We start from the raw sequence: 21,635 nt of genomic DNA, 5'->3' as shown, positions 1-21,635 counted from the left end.
ATCATGAAGTCAATCACTAACCTTTAGTAAGGACTCCATGGCGCCTCAAGGGTGCCAGCCTACTCACTGAGCCCCTAAAGGTGCCTCAGTGAGTGGACTTCAGCTCTCAGTCCTTCACTCCATTTTAAGAGTAGGCTCCTGGTTATGCGCATGTGGTAGCAATTTTGGGGCTGATAATGCCCCGCCCTCCTCTGCCCCGTGGGTCTACGTAGAAGCCCCCTTTCCCGTACACCCCACCTAGCCTGCCCCCTCTTAAAACTGTGCCCGCTCAGGCACTGCAAAACCCCTCGCTGCCAAATAAAAGAGCTGACAAACTGTGGCAGTAAACAGTTTTGTTTGTGGTGAAATCTCTGTAAATACAGCACTATTTCCAAAAGCTGCCAAGTGTAATCAGTAGGATGACATACAGGCAGCTGGCAGTAATTGTAACCAACTCACTGACAACTATAATCAAGCACAAAATCTTTTTCTAAAGAAGTGACCAAAGGCAGAGTTAAAGGTGAAGTCTGGAGAAAGATTGTAATATCTGAAGCCAGTCAGCGCTCCCTCAGACGCTTTGCCAATATCTACTATGTTCTTTCAGTTCCATTACTAGTATTTGGGCTACATTTACTTTTCAAGCAAAAATGAACCAAATAAGATTTCTAAACTGTTATATGACACAGATTGGATTTTTTCAGCATGGACACTCCTTTGTGGACGATCCTTTAAACTAGGGACCTCTGTGAGAGCAGAGTCCTGAGTCATATCAGGACACGTGTGTTTTTCCAATACATGCGTGGTTTTTCCATGTCATACTTCACTGCACTCAGATCACTCACCATACAGTGTTGGAGCTACCCGGTGGAACCACAGAAGGTTGCCAAAGCTGTATCACTGCTGCGGTGAGCTGCCCCCGTCATCACCCATTAGAGGCTGACTGCCAGGCGCTTTCTGATGAGGAAAGCTTGCCTACAGGCCCTGACAGAGATAGGAGACTGTAGTCCTGGGTTTACAACAGGGGGTCCTCAGAGTAACTTCAGGTGGGCACCAAATTATTGTTTGGTAATTTAAGTTTTAATTTTTAAAAAAAATGTAAATATGTTGTAAAATACAAATTAGCAAGAACAGTAAAGATAATTGGCATATTCATAAAAAACATATTTTATTTAACGTACAGAACATTAATTATAGGCTAACTGTTGTGAATGAATCCTGTAATGAATCCTTATACAACAATGTAAGACAGCTACCGCCGAATCACTGCGCAGCGCTTAGCCATATCAGTAGGTGGGTTTCCATTAACCCTCAAATTGCAAAAATTGAAATTGCGAGTATAAAATACGGCTAAGGGAAACACATCAATAACACATCAATAACACATCGAAAACAACTCCCATCTATCGCAAAAACGTTCTTACGCTCTCATGAGGCTATGTGCTTGTCGGTAGGAACAGGCTCCCTCGGGCATGACGCAGCAGGCGCTATAAGAGGTCTTATTGCATTGCATAACTCTTCAACAGTTGAGTGTATCATGTGTGAGTTTTGAATCCACAATTCCTCTGAAATCGTGGACTATCACCTCCCAGAAATCCCTCATATGTGGCCACCCCTTCGTATAAGGGGCTTGCCTTTCTATTATTGCTCCTATAACACACCTATATCACCTTCATTTGGGAATAATGACGGTTGGTAGAAATAAATCGCCATGCTTCTTGGAATGCTATCACGAGAGGAGAAGTCGCATAACATCACTCAATGGAAACGCAGTCATCTCTCAATTGTGTTTTATCGACATTTAAAAAATATCACTTCAGGTCTCAAAAGTGAAGCCAATGTGGAAGTGCCAAAAACTGTGGTTCCCCAAATGGCCATTTGAGGCTGGCTCCAAAACAGAGTCAATCTCCATAGACACCCCACTTTACAGCACAAATAAACTTGTTTACAGCCTGCAACAAGAAAGTTTTGCTCTCTATAGTTAATTTCAACATTCCTGACAACTGCAGGTGGTGTGGCTAATTTTTTTTTTTTTGTTTTTAACTCGTCCATTTACATTTTATTGAGGCAGAAAGTAAGACATATTTAAGGGCGGGGCCACTTGAGTGACAAGCTGTCTGCCAATAGTGTCCCAGATCCACCCCTTGCTCCTCTACAGCACCAGCATTGCATCTAAATATAAACACTTCTGGCTCCAGAAGACCAAAATGGCGATGACCGAAATGTTTCAAAACAGCCGTCAACAAATGGTGACACAGCTACTTGGACTTCACTCTAGCTACATCCATTATTTACACAGTCTATGCTCAGAAATCGCCAGCGAAGTGCAGAGTGGGAGGCTGATGTATGTTGCCATACTACAACTGCTGCTGTTTTAGAAGCAGCAGGTAAGCACAAATGAGAGAAGACCCTAAAATTTTCAATGTGCTTATTTTTATTATTTTTTTTTCACAGTATATGTAGCGTGGGGTCCTTGCTCTATCTCTCTTTGAGCTAAGGGTCCTTGGCCTGAAAAATGTTGAAGACCGACTTTTTCTTGAAATCCTCCACACTACAACTCATCTTGTGGTAATCACTGATGATAGAGCTCGTGGGCCAAAAGTTCATTTGTGCAACCATGAGTGATCCTGAATTTAAAAAAAATAAAACACACAAAAGAAATTTCTCCTAAAAAATGCGTCACACTCTCCCAAACAGAGACACATGGCTAATAATTATACAGAATAAGCACACCAGATTTTCCTACCAAGGCAATCATTCGAGATGCACACTTGCACCGCTGTCATTCATTTCACTGACTTTGACATAAAGTGTATTAGCTTGGAACTGCAAACTGCACCTTTAAAAGTTTAGCACAAAACAAGACTTAAGGGACCAGTAGAAAATTACTGCTAGTTAGAAAAGTAAAAATGAGAGCAAATGTTTTTTTTTTATTTTTAAGATTTTATTAAAATACGGTGTGGAGTTTACCATCGGAAGTTACCATCACAAACATGATTGTTTCTAATAAAAAAGTAAACAAAACAAAAATAAAGCTTAAGAGCCTAGTTACAGGAGATTTTTTTGTGTTTTTGTATTTTTTGTTTGTTTTTGCAGTCTGGTGAAAGAAAAAAAAAAATCAATTCACAATGAGAGTGAGTGGAAAAAAAATGTTCACATGTTGTAAAAATACATTTCCCAATTTTAACATTACACACAGCCACTTTCAAACATTCATTCATTCATTCATTCCTTGTTAGATGGTTAGATGTCAGTGCCAAAAGAAAGCAAAACAGAAAAAAAAAGTTCAGACCTGTGCACAAAAGGGGGGACGAGGGGAGAGCGGTTTCTAAAAACGCAGGAGGCAGGTTCTACATTCTGAGGGCGGAAAACTTGGGACGAGGGACACGAGACGGAGGGCGACTGCTAGAGGATATGTGTGCATTTGAACCCTGAGAGAGAAAAAGTGATCGATTCTCACCGTAATTTTCTGCTTTTTTTTTTTGACAGACCACACCAGTGTCCGCTATGCCCTCGCCCCCACCCACCCCCACCGGGGTCCTGGCAGCACCGTGAGAGACGCTTTAAGAGCCCCAGGGTGGTGTGTGGTGGTGGTGGGTGGGGGCATTCTCACACCCATGAGTGAAATATTAGCTGTGGCTTTGCAAGCATACACACTGTGCTTATCTGTTAGCCTACACATACACACACACACACTGCCGGGCTGAGTTGAACTACTCAAAGTTAAAAAGAAAAATATAACATCTTATTAATGCACAGTAAGAATTCACACTGGATTTATGCTTTTGCGCCCAAAACAAACTGTCTACACGAGGCTAAATGTGGTTCATCAGTGACAAAGAAATGCAAGGCGCTGCAAAATTAGGCCTGTCGGGGTGTGAGGAGCTTTTTGCGGAGCGGCCCGTTCTTATCGACTGGATGTGTCTCCTGACTTCACCTGCTGTGGTCAACTGTATTAAGGCAGTGAGTGGTTCCATGGCGACTTTCTATAACAGCTATTTTTACAGGGAGAGAATAAGTAAGGCCCAGAGGATATCAGCTGGAAAAGACAGTTGGGATAAGACGCATTTAAAAAAAAAAAAAAAAAAACACCAGGAGAGGGATCTCTTGTTTTTTTTCTCCGAAATGTTTCAGTACAACATGTAGAACACAGACAGCATATCCATAAAAATGAAATCCTACAATAAAACAGAATGGTTTTCATAACAGTGCACCGCTGAACTGAAAAATATATATATAATCATCAACAGCAAAAATTTAAGATTACTATTATGCTCATAATCGGAACTATGGGGGTTATTTTTAAAAAATATATACTCATCACATGACAGAGGAGCCTAGCATCTCAGGACACAGACATGCTCCATGTCTCTCATAGACTCTGAGGGAAAACTGTACATCACTGGAAACTGACCACGACAAAAATGGCAAATCGGGTTGAAAACACTCTGAGGGAGGGGTCGGGGAGCAAAGGGAAACAGCAAGATGACATAAATTCTTTAAGCCAATAGTATTTCCCCTAAAAAATTACCTCACATGCACTATAGATAGAGCAGCCTGACAATGAAGGGGGGTAAAAACAAAACTGCATCTACTACTTCTGTTCTAAAAAAAGAAAAAAAAAAAAAAAAAGCAGACCACGACGACCGCCTTGTTTTTTCTTCCTTTTTCAATAGCCAGTAAGATGGAGGTCGAAGCACATCAACTACAGTCTGAAGTCTAAGAATGGGAAAGCGTTGTGCTGAATTTTCCACAATGAGGAAATTAAAGGTAAAGGCAAAGAGATACGCATTGTTTTTGAAGCCTGAGTATTCAGTGACCTATAGCGAACCTACGTAGATTTTGTCAATTCATATCACGGGGGCAATGCTTCTTTTGTATTGTATCATTACTGCTACAATTTCACAACCCTTCTGGTAAAGAATAGTAAAGAAGTATCTAGAAAATCTGTACAAAAAATAAAAGGGTATGCACGGTACATTCAATATCTGTTACTGAGGTACTAGAAAGGTGTTCCCTTGACACCAGGGCAACAGCTTTGAAGAGTTACTCCTAGGGACTATTCCTTTGGAAAGACAATAGCTTGTTATCATAACAGGGTGAGGGAACATACGAACACACATACAAACCCACACACACACGCGCGCACACGCACACACCACTGTCATTAACAAAGCCAGCATGCAAGAACACTGTCCCCCTTGCTCCTTCAGGGAATCTAAACTCTACTGTCCCCTCACACTTAAAGGAATTGGTGGATGCATACTGGTTCATGAGCAGATGTGGAGGGTGGGCCATGACAGTGGGAGAGGAGTGGGTGGGTGGGTGCAGGGTGGTGGCGGTGAGGTGCAGTGAGATCTTGTTAAACAATAAGGCGGAGGTCGATCCCTGCTCACCCGTCCTGTGTTGTGAATGTTGGCAGTGTGTGATCATGTTCTTCGTCACTACAGCTGACTAAAATGAGCGGCGTGCAGCTCTCTCAGCTCTGAGCGGGCGGACAGCGCCCTCTGCTGGCATGCTGTTGTCTTTCCAGACAGAAAAAGCTGCAGACCTCACACATATAGCACTCCCGTGGCTGGCATGAGATGAAATCCACGCCTAAGTGCTCTCTGATACGACGCTATTAACTCATGACAAAACAACCCATGAGGGACGAAGCGTGTGTAAATACAGGGGTCCTAAAACTCACAAAGGATGTCGGGTATCCTTATCTGCAATATGAGAGGAGCAGATACTTTGACAGTCTGAGAGAGCTCCACGCTGACAGCATTATGGATCCCTCTGATGAGCAAGCGGACAACATTGCCAGGGAGAGCTAAGGGCCAGACTGGGCTGAGGGGAAGCAAGACGCCTGGTGGGGAAGGACAGGATGTACGGTTTGTGATTCTGTCTGGTTTACTTTAATACACATTTTCCCCCCGTCACAAGAAAAGGTGGAGGGGGGGAGGGAAAAAAAAAGAAGAAAAGAAGAAGAGAGCAGTAACATGAGCCATTAATGTACAAAGGGGGGCTTCAACTTTTCTGCCTCTGTGCCTCTACTGGTCAGGAGGCAGCAGACTGCAAAGCCTCATGTCAGAAATGCTTTTTTTTTTTTTCGTTTTTCACAAACAAAACATTAACACCTAGAACCACAACAGGTCAACTTTCCATTAAAACAACAGCCAACTAAGGATATAAACCAATCCAATCATTGAATCCTTGAGAACACAGTTATTGCTGACGTTGTGGGGGAGTGAGGGGGTTGGGGGGTGGGCGGTAAGTAGGTGAGATGTGTATGAGGATGGAGGGATGGGTGGGTGTGGATGGGATGGGGCTAGCTGTGGGTAGGTCACTCCTGGGCTGGTTGTGTGATCTTAGGAACAAGACTTCGTAGATACACATGTCAAACTGGTGCGGCCGATGTTCTGGAGGGTCGGGCTGTGTCTGATGCTGGGAGGTGGGGGTGGTTTCCAGAGGCGGCGGAGTGTGCTGGCGGCGGCGGGGGGGGCTATTGGTCAGAGGGGATGTCTCTGTCGGCTTCGGCCTTATTAGGGGAGGGGGCGTGAGGGGGGTGGGAGACGGGGGCAATGCCGTGCGCCAGGGTTCCTGTAACAAGGCTTTCAACCCCTGCGCCTGCTCCTGGGAGACCCCCTGCAGCTGCGACATTGATCAGACCTGGGGGAAATCTGAAACACAGATGAGAAGCGATAAAAATCTTGAAAGCTGCTCACAACACAGCCTGATGTGTCCATTCATATCTTCTGCATCCATTCCTCTCACCTGTAAGTGGCTCCATTAAGTTCTGGGTGAACAGTGGCAGCCTCCATGCTGGGCCACTGAGAGGCTGCCATCAGATACTCCTTATTGACGCAGTTCTTCAAACTGTCAGGGATACGCCCTAGAGCGTGAAAAACAGACCGTTACTCTGACTCGCAGAGGTTTTCTGGTAGAGTATTACGATTGGATATGAAAAGGACATCCTCAAAAAGCTCAGCCGTCCACAAGTTAGGACAGTGCAAGGTTCATTACTTTTTGAAAAACAAGGTGGGCAAATAGTCCGACAGTCTGAGAACTTTGTTTCTCAACCCACAATTGCAAAGAATTTTGAGATTTCAACATCTACGCTCCATATCTTCAAAAGATTCGGAGAATCTGGAGAAATCACTGCACATAAGGAGCAAAGATGAAAACTAACATTGAATGGCCAAGACCTCTGACCCCTCAGCTGGCACCTCATTTAATTTGGTATTAAACTGTGCAATGGACATTACTACATGGGCTCAGGAACACTTTGGAAAATCATTGTTGGTAAACACAGATTGCCGCTGCATCTACAAATGCAAGTCAACACTGTGCAAAGTGAATGCCATGTATCAACAACATCCAGAAACACCACCTTATTCTCTGCGCCCGAGCTCATCTGAGATGGACTGACACAAAATGGAAAAGTGTGCTGTGGTCTGACGAGTCCATATTTCAAATTGCTTTTGGAAATCATGGATGCTCCGGGCTTAAGAGGAAAAGGACCATCCAGACTGTGACCAGTGCAAAGCTCAAAGGCATTTGTGATGGTATAAAGGTGTGTTAGTGCCGATGACATCATGGGTAACTTCACATTCGTGAAGGCACCATGAATGTTGGAAGGTACATTCAGGTTTTGGCGCAACATATGCTGCCATTCAGACGTCTTTTTCAGGGACATCCCTGCTTATTCCAGCAAGACAATGAGCCACATTCTGCATGTGTTATAACAGCATGTCTTCATAGTGAAAGAGTGCAGGTGCTAGAATGACCTGCCTGCAGTCCAGACCTGTCTTAATACAACAATGGAGACCGTGGACTGTTGAGCAACGAAAGTTGTGTATCAAGCAAAAATGGGAAGAATTTCAGTGTCCTAAGTTTCCAAATGCTGACTGAGTGTTGTTGAGAGAAGAGACAGTGTTTAACATGTTTAATGGAACATGTTGCAGGCATCAAATTCAGAATAAGTGTAAATTTATAAAAACCCAATAGAGTTTTAATAAAGTTTGAACATCATATATCTTGTCTTTTTACTGTCTTCAATTGAAATATTTGCAATCATTGCAATCTGTTTTTATTTACATTTTACACAGCGTCCCAACTTTTTTGGAATAGTGGTTGTATTTGAGATTAAGCCAGATGTTGATGTTGATGTTGATCTGTAGTAATTGATTAGAGATAATCAAATTCCCTTCCAAGACAGAAATCGATTAGAGTGGACACAGAGTCAGGCAATAGTAACACTGCAGTTCAACACACCTTCAGAGAGGCTGCCCCCATGAAATTAATACAGCTTATTACAGCTACATGTCATGTCTAAGATTTTGCTTTCAAAAGTCACATTTTAACATCTTTGATCACAAGTTACGATGTTAAAAATACATATACAGTAGGTGTGTTGCTCATAGTTGACTAATAAAATCATAGTGCACCATGGACCTTCTTTCGTGGCACCTGGTGGAACTACCAGACAAACTGCAGCTCACACTGGGGAGTTATAGCCAGTAATTTAGTTGACATTAATAACATTCAACACTGGAGGTGTAAGCGGAGCACTGAACAGAAACCAGTCACACAGCGTTGCTCTGCCAACTATTTCCATCACTCTTCTTTTTTTCCATCACTTAGAAATACTACCTTGCTTACTATGTAACTATTTGTTGTTGCATGACGTCCATGCTTACATGCGAGGCAAGTTTACATACATGCGTTAACTATAGCTAAAAAATGAAAGGATGTTGTGTTTTCAGCTATCTGCACAGTGTTAATACTCACATGTGCAAGACTACTCATTCCTGCTCATTCTAGAAAAGGCTTTTCCTGAGGGTTATATCAAGGCTGGTAACTGAGTGTTTAAAGCGTATACTGCCCCCGAAGTATGAACTACAGCAAAAGTGACGGTCATTACACCAATGAGTGGCAATATTAAAGCCACTGACAGGAGAGGTAAATAACATTGATTATCTCTTTACAATGCAATTATCTGCAGGGAAACTCTGGGTCCTAGCATTTATGAGGATGCCACCTGATGCGCATCACTCACCCAAACACCATTGCACTTGCAGACTGCAACCATCTAAAATCTCTCCCATGTGTCAAGAGTAAACTCCCACTTAGGATTCCTTCAGTGTTTATTGTTTAAGAGATTTTCACTAGGAGACAAATCATCCACGGGATAATTGCTGTCAAAAACAACAACCATGTGATTTAACCAGTAAAAATACTGAGTAAAGCAGTTTCACATTAAAAATCAGTGTTTTTCCAACGCTGTTCATCTTGTCAGAGAGGCTGCTAACGACTGTGACCGATGCTAGAACGAACGAATGAACGAACGAATGTATGAATGAATGGCCCTATCTAGAAGCCAGTGTTTGGTTTGCTCGTTCTGGGCTACTGCAGAAAAATGTGGTAGTGCAACATGATGGATTCAATGGGTGAGGACCCACTCACTTTGTAGATATAAAGGGCTCATTCTAAGGCAACAGAAACACAACAAACTATATTTTCAGGTGATTATACACTAAAGGAAACATTCTTAATAAATTAGAATATTCCATTGCTGACAATACATACCCCCTGAAACCTTCACTGAACTTTTAACGGACTAGCCACCAATGTTTATAAACCCTTTAATACATACAGTTTATTCAGTAAATGCTCTCTCTCTCTCTCACACACACACACACACACACACACACACAAACAAACAAACAAACAAACAAACAAACACACACACGATCATATTTTTTCCACATGGCAAATATGGCAATAAACGTTGTCAGGTGGAAAATACAAATTCAAGCGCAAAAGCCCAGAATGATTGGGGCGCCTGGTATCTCTGTGGATAGAGCAGTGCCCCATATACAGAGGTTTTATCCTTGCTGCAGCAGCTGCAGGTTCGATTCCAGCCTCGGCCCTTTCACGCTCAAACTGTCCAGTCCATTAAAGGCAATAAAAGCCCCCCCGCCAAAAAACAAAAAAAAAGCCCAGAATGACACCCAGAAATGATACAATGCATGTTTTTTTGCTTTGATGGCTGTGGGATCTAAAATTGCAGTTTGAATGTTTTTCAATTTTGCACAAAACAGTATGAATGTAACAATTTTGTTTACACAGTGTATTTTAGACCTATTGTAAGAGCTAAGCTGGAAATTCCATTAAACAAAAAATCACAGTCTAGCCAAAATTTATGTCATATGCACGAAGACAGCCCAAATTACCAAAAAATGAAGAATGGAAAGCGTGTAAAGTGCACTAAACAGTCCCTACGGGTAAAAACTTGCAGAGCTGGATTTGTGAAGATCTTGTATCTCTATAATCAATTTATATCAGTGAAACAATATGCTTGATCCTGTTTAGAGAAAACTGTCTTACCGGTAATGGCGCGGCGAACCTCCCTGGCTGCCTCCTCGCGAGCCTCCACAGAGGCTTGCTCACTGTACCAGGATGTATGTGGGGTACAGATCAGGTTGGGGGCATCCTTCAGAGGGCCTGTTGAAAAACTGTTAGGAAGGGGAAAGGCTGTTAAAAATAAAGTAATGAGGTTGTGCACTGTGCAGTTATTGGCCATTACTTGTGTATCAAGATTACCTGAAAGGTTCTGTCTCATGGACATCCAGGGCAGCCCCTCGTATCCGGCCTTCTTTCAGGGCCTGAGCCAACGCTTTTTCATCAACCAGACCGCCTCTTGATGTGTTCACCAGGAAGGCTCCCTGACGCATCTGTATCACAGTTAGCAACAGTAGGATTAATTTATGGGAAGCAGATTGTGCTAAAGAAGGCTGAAACTTGAAATCTGCAGCAAAATACAACAGCGCTGGCTGAAACCATTTGGCACAAACATATTCTCTTTTTAACTCTTCCGATCTGTAATACAGACTTCCCCACAATATAAGAGCAATATTTGGTTCATACCAAACATTAATTGTCTGGACTGTCTGGACAAATGTGCTTCAACATTGTTAGCCAAATGGCTGAGTCAGGATTTTAGGCAGCATTTAAAAATAGAATGCTGATTCTTTGTGGAAATATTTTAGCTTCCTTCTTTTATTGAAGGATATTAACTCAATCGATCTAATAAATGGTTCTGGGTTCTGCATATTAGACTTGACAAGCTCCAGAACTAATTTTTTCATTCCTTAAACAGACACACAAGACCATGTGCCAAAGCAGAAATTAACTTAGCTGATGCAGGCTAAATAACCAAAGAATTGATACTATTTCATCTATACATTTTACAGCTATTCCTTTATCATCCCACAAGAAAAATGAGATGATAAGTCATAACTAAAATATATGCTTTTAAATTTCATTCAACCAAACACCAAACCATTGAAGAAAACAAAGTTTCAGTTATTTCCCTGATGTTTTTAAAATGATTGATAAAATGAAAGCTTTATAAAATATTTCAACCTAGCTGACATTACTCTTCTTAGATGCTGCCTTTACTGAATACTTGAGCTGGAAAAATACCTACTTATTATGTGGCAAACATGAGACAACATTTGTGTTCTGCATATTCAGTGTGTCCACACACCTGTTTGATGGTGAAGTCATTAATGAGGTGGTGGTTGTGCTCGTTGAGGCTGCAGTGCAGGGATACGCAGTCAGAGTGGATAAGTAGGTCCTGCAGAGTGGCCATACGCTGCAATCCCAGTGAGCGCTCCACACCATCGGGCAGGTAGGGGTCATAAAAGATCACACCAAAACCAAAGGCCTTAGCCCGCAGAGCCACCGCTTGGCCAACACGCCCTTGAAGACAAAGGGAAGCGTGACTAACAACCACTGTAGTGCCCTCATTGGAAATAACAAACAAATCAGGTTGTTACTGAAGTGTAAATATCAAACAGATCTTTTTGTCTGACAAATAACTGTCGAGCTTGGATTAAAAAGATCTCCTAAAGCAGTTCAGCACAAAATAATCTTTTTTCAAGAAACTGACAGTAATCTCTGATTCAAGGAAATATTGAAAGACCTAGCTATGGTGCCCCCTTAAAAAATCTAGACACCAACGCAAACCCTCTTCACTCACCTAGACCGATAATGCCCAGCGTCTCACCCCGGATACGAGCTGCACCACCAGCTACCTCCCTGATCTGCTCCACACTGGAGGCACGAGTTCCCTCCCTGAGGGCCTGGTGCATCCAGGTGACTCGCCTGTACAGGTTGAGGATCAGACATAGCGAAGTGTCTGCTGTCTCCTCCACTGAGGACGCTGGCACGTTACAGACTGCAATGCCTGGATGACCAGTTAAAAGTAGGAAAGAAATATTAACATCTCTGTGCGTTATTCCATGTGTTAACTTGTGATTGATCACTTGTATCTGGCAATAATGTTTTAAGTTTCACCCGCTCACCTAGTTCAGCAGCTGCTTTGATGTCAACGTTGTCGAAGCCAGAGCCAATCCTGACAATCACGCGCAGGCCTTTAAACTTTTCCAAGTCATCTCTGGACAGAGTGATGGTGTGGTAGAGAAGAGCAGCCACTGCCTCATTTAGCACCTACAGAAAACAAATGCATCATAAATCTTTTGAATATTCATTTAATTTAACTGCACTTAACACTTGAATATTACATCACTTCAACAAAGGGCAAAGGGACATTAGGTCCACACAGCTTGGCTAAATATTAATATGCCGGGCTGCGTGTTGGAGATAGTGCTGATGAAGATTTAAGAAGGCAACATTTTTTTGGGGGGTACAGCACAGATGTTAATTACTTTCATAGTATGCCAGAATGGAATAAGCAGTTAAGCAGGGCTGGGTATTGCCACAGTTTTCCTGAATTGATCCGATTTTGATTCACAAGGTAATGATTCGACTGTATTTCCAATTTGATTTGATGCAATATCCACATAATATACCCATTTTGCTTGAATATAAAAGAGACACTCAGAGACATAATGCGCTTCTGTGTCTTAATAAAGGCAGTTGCTGACAATTGGCTAAATGAGACCCCAAAACGTCATCACACAGAACCGTGCTAAAAACGGCCTAACAGTCTCGTAGCAGTGAGCCGAGTTAATTTATAGCCTTGCAATAGTTTTCTTTTTTACTTCTGGCGATTAAATTTAGGCTTAAAAAATCCTATGAGTGGTGTTTATTTGTGAAGATTATCTTTCTGCACAAAACATGTAAGTATCAAACATTTGTCACAGAGCTTATTTCCTGCAATAATCAAAATGTCATTCCCTGCCTGCAGGTAACGTTTCCACTGGCAAATTTGTCAACCTCAGCTGAACAATTACATATAAACTGTTGTTGTTTTAAGAAATTTGTTTGTTGTCGAGCTAGTTTTTTGTGTTTGTGTTGACAAAATGAAAGCGGCAGTAGATGAGAGACTGCAGACAGGGCAGATTGTGTGTGGGTGTGTGAATGTTTTACCTTCTCATGAATCTCTTGTGTGGACTGGGCATCGCAAAAGGCCACTGTGGCCACATCCTTAAGGATGGGCATTTCCACAGTGCAGTCGCGCCCGTCCAGCAGGGCAACCAGGGGCCGTGGGTGCATTGGCCCGTTCAGGATTGGGGGTCGGATACCTGAGAACAACAGGAGGGAAATACTGTTGGTCGTTGCATATGAGCAAGAGATTAAATATGCAAAGATCATCACAAAAAAAATAAATAAATAAAGTTACCCAAATCAAATCAAATCTTACTGTAGTGACCACTTGGTGGGGACACTTGGTGCACAAAACCACCAGCCATTCGTTTTTTAGAACCAGCAAGGTTAAGCTAGAGATTAGTGACTCAACAGTCTGCATTTCCCATGTCTGGACTAGCCAGCCTGATGCTAGTCATCATACCCTCACACAAAATCCCCCTGCACACATGGCTAAAGTTAACAGGGCTAACTGCCACACTCCTTAGACAATAATAACTCAGACGTTTATGACTCTCTTTTTCCAACACATCCACCTCCACCAACACCCTAAGGAAGCTGCAAGGATGATGTGTGTAAGTGTGCGAGTGCTCTACAGTTACTAAAGTGATATGTAACTAAATCTGTGATGGGCCATGGAGAGAGTCCAGCATCCTGGCCTATTTGGTATTGAACTACAGCCCTGTTTAGTAATGCCTGAAATCAACATAGACCGTCCAGCTTTTCATCGATCCATCTCTGTTCCCCTCCGATCCTTAGAGCTCCTCATAAGGGGGAAAGTTAGATTTTGGTTAATGAAGCAGAAACCTGGGAACCTGACCTGCCACTGTATGAGGAGTACGCACCCTGAGAGGGGGGTGGGCTGAGAGGGGGGAGAGGTGATGGAGTGTGGTGGCTGGGGGAGGGGCGGAGAAAACTGCGGGGTCTCGGAGAGGAGGCGGCGGGGGTTCACAAGGGGGTCTGAGTCATGACCTAAATTCTGCCGTCTGGAGGAGTCCCACCTTCCTATTTTTCTGGTTCTCCTCTTTTTCAAATAAATACAGATAAATACACACACCGTACTGTCAAATATATGCATGTTCGGCTCATGTGAACCATTGGCCTTGAACCATTATGCCAACAAAAAAAACAAATCAAAGTCATAAATAAATGCCACATATCTACCATTGTGTTAAATTAGGAGAAATTTACCAGGGTACGATAATGGTCTCAGAAAACTTTACAGTTTTACGATTTTACAGAATTTTTATTATTATCAGTCAGAATGACCCTTAAAAGTAATTAAAACTGCATTGTCAACTTTGATAGAACAAATGTTTTATCTCAATAACTGAAATTTGAAACATTCTTTTTAATGGAAGTGTTTGTGAAAAGTCTCCTGTATAAAATGACTGAAGGTGAGATTCTCTGTCCAGTTGGGTTTTTCTTCAGTATCACACATAATCAAATGTACAATGTATGATAATCGTCAAGTTTCATATCACAGTATAACTTGAAACCAATATACAGCTGCAACCCTAAAACTGACACAAACAGTCATATCTGCAACTGCTTTTTACACCTCGCTCCCTCTCTCTGTCCTCTTCTCAGCAGTTCTTGGCTTGGACTGACCCCACACATGCACCAGTACACACTATCTTGTCCCTGCTGCGTGACAGGTGTGTGTGTGTGTGTGTGTGTGTGTGTGTGTGTCCCAGGATAGGAGAGTGTGTCTAGCTGGAACATTTACTTGGATAGAGGGCAGGAGGTAATGGTGAGACTGCAGAGGAGGGAAGGGAGCTGGTAGCTGAGGGTGGAAAACAAATATTTGTGAACACTTCCTCTGACGTCTGAGCATTTCCCAATGCATGCATGAAGTGCACACAGCTAAAGAAGAAAGAAAAGCATACAGCCTGGAAGCAGCGTTATAAAAAATGTGCTACAATGTACTGCTGTACTGCCGTTTAGCAGTGTGATTCACATTCATTGCAGATGGCTGGAGAATGCTAACAGGCCCACTGCTACAAGCTGAACGCACAAAGAGACGCTTACGATGTAGAGAAACCAAAAGGGTTTCGTCACAAAGACCCCCTCTGAAAAAGTAGATCTGGAAATATACAAGTAGGCCTACACAAAGAGTAATTTGAGTAAAGGACACTGGCATACCCGAGGCCTACTAAGCGCAAGCATGGCCGCACACACAATACAATTCATTCAGTGATTCATTCATTCTCCCTCCCTCTCCCTTTCTTTCCCCTCACTCCCTCCTCCTCTTCTCTCCCCCTCTGGCCGCAGTTGGAGGAGTAAGAGGTGAGGGGGGAGGGGCAGCAAACGATGATAATGCAGCAAGCAGCGGTACTCCACCCAGACACAGCTAGACACACACACACACACGGTTATTCAGTTCCTTCTTAACGGCTGCGACAACACCGATACGCGCTGAACATAAAAGGGAAACTGCACACACACAGCTGCTCCACACCCAAAACGTTAGATCTATCCCCCCACAGTTCACAAATTTCAAAAACACATGCCAAAATAGAAAACACATGAGCAGCAGGCCTAACCTTGCATTATGAAGTCTGTGAGCCTGTCTTCCTCTCTCTCTCTCCCTCTCCCTCTCTCGCTTTGCTCTCCCTCTGTAGCTCTTTTTTTCTCCCTCTCTCTCTGTCAGCCTGCTCTTGGCTGGCTGGATCCCAGCTGTCATCCACGCCCAGCCCCTCCCCCACAGCCAGCCTCCAATCACAGGCAGCGCCATTGAAGGCCAGCCAACCAGCACTAACCTCATTAGCATAGCCGAGGCTGAGGCCGAAGGCGGTTTGGGCTGTTGTCGTTTTTTAAAGAGACAGCTGGCCCGTTTCCCTGTGGCTGCGGCCACGACCCTTCACCTTGTCCTCTCCCTCTCACCCGTCTCCAGAGGCTCACCCAGACTGTTCCCTCCATTTTAGCCCACCATTATGTCTCATCTACCATCATCTACTCGACAGCAGCTCAAAAATACCATCTTTTCTAGAAACCTGACTGAGCCATCCATGGCTGCATTAACATGAGCCAACGTATACATTTTAGATATTTTCCGTTATTTACGGGATGAAATACAGTGCAAAACTTCCATCTGTACATTCCTATCATTCCACTTTAACAAAAGAGATTGACAAACCGTAACCTCCTCAACTTTCAAAGTAAGGGTCGACAGATTGTCGGCCTGGACGATTCTGGGCTGATATTTGGCATTTTGCCGATTATCTGTATCAGCCTTTTATTTTAATGATCGCCGATAAAATGAATCAATGAAAATGTGTGCGTAATACATTCAACCCAAACCAAGAAAGGCAGTCTGCAATTCTGCAAAGCAGGGTCAGAACTTTTACTTTGTGAAACCTTGGTTAGCAACATTTGCTGAAGGGATTTAAACAAAGTTTTGTGTTGAATTATGTTATATTCCAAATTCTACTGTCCAAATTTGTATTGTAAATGTATATCGATCTCAAATATTGGTTATCGGCCTCATAAACTACCAATAATTGAGCCCTGAAAAACAATATCAGTCGACCCCTAGCCTTGATATTCAGACATCTGCTGGCTACACCAGAACCTCTACAATATTGGCCATTTCCCCCGAAAGCTAAATCGTCCGATTAGGTCCAAGGTTGTGGCACTGCAGACAAGTACGTAAACCAAAAGCCGTTCAGCACCATAAAACAAGTGAAAGAAACCTATCACAACCGCAATGTTCCTGGAGTGGCAGGAAAATAAATTAAAAGCGAACGATTATATAGAAGAATTATACATACACAATATGAAACTGTCAGCATATGGTTTCAAAGAATGCAAAAACTTTGATCAATGTTTTAACATTTTTCTTGTTTAATGAAATGACCAAATCAATGTTGTGATACCTTAATTTGCTAAGAAAACATTGCATGTGTTTGGGAAGTAATAAGCATACGACTATATGACTGGGTTATACTGCATGCAATGTGTGAGAATTTGTTAACTGATGGTTTGGCACAGTTTTTTTTTGTTATATGTGGTCCCCATTTGACTATATGTCAGAGTTCATAAAGTTTTCTTAACATATTAAAGATAACATGCTATGACTAATTAATTTCAAAATGGTACTTCTGAGGGTGAAGTATTGCTTTAAATATAAAACTCTGCCCTCACTAAGGTCTACTATTGTGTGCCTATTTAGTTAACACAGTTGCAGGCTGCAGCTAAAAAGTTTGTGGTTTCCATGTTGAAACAGCAAAAACCACATATCTTGGCAATCACATATGAGAGATAATCTTTCATTCGTGCAACAAGGCTTAACTGAATATATGGTATGATTACCTGAGTATGTTTTTTAAACATACTTCATAAAACACAAGCTCTTACTTTTACTTTGAGTATAAATATTCATGAAATCTCACCCTCGCAAATACGGTCAAGTCTCTGCCGCTTGACCTGTTTGTGTTTGTCCATCAGAGCCATAGACTACGCAGTCTGAACCTGGGACAGAGAAGAACAGATCCAAGTGCTATGGAGCCCCTTCAGTGTTGTCCACGTAATTTCACCTGCACACAGAAAAAAAAAATCACTTGATTATATTTCCACATAAAACTACATGAACAACATATTGTGAAGAGAAAAAAAGAAAAAGAAGGCAGAATTGCACAAGTACATTAAATATGTGTGCAAGAAAATAGCAGTGCCTAACTTTTCCTGACATGAAAATAGTATATTCATGAATGGTTGCATATTTGGAAAACTCAACAGTCAACAAATTCATCATGTAATTGGAGAGCACTGACAAACTAATAAAGGTCGACCCCTACTATTAAAACAAGGATATGATACAAAAAAATAAGTAAAACAGGTCAAACGCCCACACAATTTTGAAAAAAGCCAAATTAATCAAAGTACACTCTAAAAATATGATATAATGAATTATTTCTACAGTGACAGACTGTGGACAGATACTCACCTGGGGAACAATGTCCTTGTGCCAGTCAGATTTACGATTTAGTTTACACTGTAAACAAAGAAAAGGCATAAAAAGTTAAGATTATGACAGTGTCATATAGTGTCGACAATATATGTCTTGTTGTGAAGACAGTAACAATACTATGTTGGCTGTATCTTTATAATATCCAAACAGTCGTCCGTACAATAATATGTGATAAGCGTGGTTTGATTATTCTAATTTGTGCTCAAAATCTATGCAGGACTCCCTGATACTCAATCACATGTCTCAAAAATGTCTCTATTTATCCTGTTAGCTTGTTTGGTCATGTTGTCCAACTTTGTGGTGAACTTTATTTTCGCTAGCAATAACACCACGACCCTATCAAACAATACATTTAAAAAGTTAACCAATACAGCTACTAGTCAACATTAGTCGATAATTTAAAAGTCGATAATTTAAACACTAACTTAACGTTAATGGTGAATAAATAAATATTTCGTGAGTCCCTTGTTAGCAGCAGAGTTACCGTTAACTAGCTAACGTAAACTAGCATATGAGGCTAGCTAAGGTGTTTCTCAGCTAGCTAACTTGGATATTTAATGGTAGATATTAAGCATATGTTAGATGCAAATATTAAAGCTATTTAACCCGAGTCCATCGCAATTATTAGTTCGCTCGGAGGCACTTTAGTTTGCATTAACTTCTGAATCGCGGTTCGGGGTAAAGCTAACTAAATACATAGCAAGGATGCTAGCTAGCCGATATGGCTAGCTGACACAAACACAAACATTTGAGGACTTAAGCAGCTATCATTTTAGGAAAACCAAACATTTTTTGACATCTCAAAAGTACACAGAGCAACTGGTGTTATTCAGCTGCAACAACATTATGAAGCGTGTTATTGAAAAAATCATAGCTACATGTATGAGCCGTTTGCAGCATTGCTAACGTTAGCTAGCCAGCGCCGTTAACTAGCGTGCCGCTGTGTGTGGGAGAGATGCAAGCGGAGGGGGAGCCCGTTTCGTCCGATTTGTTATCAGCGAGTGGCGCTACAATGTGAAATATCTGAGCCAGAAGCTAAACAATTGATTAATTCGACAGGGGAATGGTTATAGTCCACATGACTGAACTCACGAAGCACTACTTTAATACCCAGTGACCGAATCTTGCAAAAATAATCAGTTATTTACCCCGGTTAAACTCTTTCAGGAGTGCTGAGACAGTGTGCGTGCGTCGGTGGTGTTCCCTCTCTCCCGATCGCCATGAAATTAGACAAAAGAGGAAGTGGCTCGTCGGTGGGGGGGTCAGACAGTCTTGTGTGAAAAAAGCACCGGCGGACTGGAAGGAGCGCCCTCACCTTCAGCGGCGGAACGCCAATCTGGATCTGACAGACATGAGAGACTCTTCGGTGCAACACGTCTGCTTATATAATTATTAAAGTTTTGGTGTACTTAAGCTTTATCCGCTGTTGGCAAAGATCCAGCCATGTAATCTTCTCAAAAGGTTAAGTCATCGTTATTTTGTTATGGCAGTCTATATTCGGGTTTTTGTGAAACCTTTACAATTCCCTAAAGGACTGTTTTTCATTTACCAGTGGGGAGAGGTGGGGCGGGGGGGTAGGCTGATTTTTATTTATTTATTTTTTTGCGGAATCCTTTTTTTTTTACCCTTTATTCCCCATTTGGTGCATAGCTACATATAACCAATTACAAAGTCAACAAAGCAATGATATTGGATTGGATATTGGATAAGGTAAAAAAGCAACAACAATAATGAACATAAAGATACAAATAAATAAATAGTTAAGTGAAAGGGAACAAAAACAGGAGGAAAAACAAACAAGAGACAATGAAAACAAATAAAGTGTTGATTGCTTGGGTTTTAGTTAAATTTCATGTAAGAGTTTGCAGGGCGAGTCTGGTTTGGCATATTTATTATTTCTGCTCATGCCTATGCACATACACTTTTTCATTTATTTTACACTGTGATTAATCACAGAATTAAAATAGTTAATCGCAGTTAATCAAATTTAATAATAATATTTAATAATAATAATATTATTTAATATATAAATAATATTTAAGTGTTTTTTTTCCAATATTTTGCATTTCAAAACAGTTTTGAAGTCTATATTAACAAGGTAAAGCCATTCTTACCAGATAATCTTGATTAAGAATCATATGTCAGCAAAAAAAAAAAAGGGACTAGCATAAAGTGGGCTTTCTGAAAAAGGGAGACTCATGGGTGTCAAAAGAAGTAATTTTCATTCACATATCTTGGGGTCAGAGGTCAAGGGACCTCAGTGATATGGCAATAACGTTTTTTTAATTACCAAAATTTAGCCTAACTTTGGCGTGTTATTTAGCCCCTTTCCCAAGAAAGATTGCATGGCATGGTTGGTACTCCTGGATTCGTAAGTATGATGCTTGTATTATCACTGTAGCTTTAAAACTCAGGCCAGTACAGTCTCTTAAAGACAGGAGTGTCTGCAGATGATTAAAAACGTGTTAACGCTGACAGCCCTCCAACACCTTTTTTTTGAGCTACAATATTTTCCTTGAGCCTCCCTAAGCGATTTGAGGAAAATGCATGAGCTTCCCTCCACCATAAATTAGTTGTTAGATTTTGAATACGTACTCTTTGATGATTGAAAGTTTAAAGTTGAAGACAAAACCAGGAGTTAAAAAAATCTTAAGTGTTTCACTCTCGACATGCATGTTGGTAAGTTACTGTTTATTTTGTGGAAAAAATCATATAGGACATGTAGAAAGAATGACTTTGATTAAGTATCACTATTCTAAGCTTAAATTTGATTGTTAAATCAAATTTGATGTTAAAATTTGATGTCTGTTTCTGACAGAAGCATTCATCTTACGCAAAGACCATCAGAAATTTGAAAACCCAATGATAATTTATGTTTTTACAGTTACTGGCTATGATAAATGATGTGATTTTGGCGATTTCTTCTAAAGAAGACAGGCGTCCAAAACATATCTTTACACAGCGGTAAGATAAATACAGTCATTCAAAGTTGCATGCTCCTCCCCTAATTAAAAATAAAAAACAAAAGACCCTCTTAAGTGCTTAAAAAATACTTGACATACCTCTCCCTTTTTGTACCACCTCCTCCCCTCTCACAAGTAACAAACAATCCCTAAAAAACACAGCCATGTGTCAATATCTTGGTGTTAGAACAGTAAGACTGGACTGGAACCTAACGAAACATCAGTATTATTACTGAAATCAGCCACTTGGTGTCACAATAATGCTCAAATCTACTGGCCCCTGATGAGCTCTTTCATTTGACTGCAAGCATTACAGATTACTTTTGAATGGAAGACAAGACACC

At 41.4% G+C, this 21,635-nt stretch overlaps 1 protein-coding gene across 3 annotated transcripts; it reads right to left on the bottom strand.

The window, feature by feature from the left end:
• Nucleotides 1-2,898: 2,898 nt before the first annotated feature.
• ctbp1l (C-terminal binding protein 1-like) lies at nucleotides 2,899-19,628 on the bottom strand. Of its 3 annotated transcripts, XM_042492975.2 has the most exons (11): nucleotides 19,477-19,628; nucleotides 18,305-18,352; nucleotides 17,751-17,894; nucleotides 13,360-13,514; nucleotides 12,333-12,477; nucleotides 12,008-12,214; nucleotides 11,513-11,727; nucleotides 10,567-10,697; nucleotides 10,351-10,478; nucleotides 6,736-6,853; nucleotides 2,899-6,641 (listed from the first exon to the last, which is right to left on the bottom strand). In XM_042492975.2, the coding sequence occupies exons 3-11, from the start codon at nucleotides 17,809-17,811 to the stop codon at nucleotides 6,464-6,466; spliced, it is 1,338 nt and encodes a 445-aa protein (XP_042348909.2). In that variant the 5' UTR covers nucleotides 17,812-17,894; nucleotides 18,305-18,352; nucleotides 19,477-19,628; the 3' UTR covers nucleotides 2,899-6,463. The 3 variants fall into 3 exon arrangements, with proteins under 3 accessions (XP_042348909.2, XP_042348908.2, XP_042348910.2); XM_042492974.2 differs by lacking the exons at nucleotides 17,751-17,894; nucleotides 18,305-18,352; nucleotides 19,477-19,628 and adding exons at nucleotides 15,086-15,142; nucleotides 15,903-15,966; XM_042492976.2 differs by lacking the exons at nucleotides 17,751-17,894; nucleotides 18,305-18,352; nucleotides 19,477-19,628 and adding an exon at nucleotides 15,903-16,056.
• Between the last annotated feature and the right edge of the window lie 2,007 nt (nucleotides 19,629-21,635).

This window comes from Plectropomus leopardus, chromosome 8 (genome assembly GCF_026936395.1).
Source record: "Plectropomus leopardus strain MGB_pleo_1.0 chromosome 8, ASM2693639v1, whole genome shotgun sequence".
Classification (NCBI taxonomy): Eukaryota; Metazoa; Chordata; class Actinopteri; order Perciformes; family Serranidae; genus Plectropomus; species Plectropomus leopardus.
This window is presented reverse-complemented; position numbering and strand designations above follow the sequence as displayed.

What these genes read in the sequence shown, in the direction of transcription:
- ctbp1l (XM_042492974.2), bottom strand. An exon ending in ATGACTTCACCATCAAACAG is followed by an intron (nt 10,698 to 11,512) that starts GTGTGTGGACAC and finishes ACTGTGATACAG; the next exon opens with ATGCGTCAGGGAGCCTTCCT. An exon ending in GGTTCGCCGCGCCATTACCG is followed by an intron (nt 6,854 to 10,350) that starts GTAAGACAGTTT and finishes TTCACGCTCTAG; the next exon opens with GGCGTATCCCTGACAGTTTG.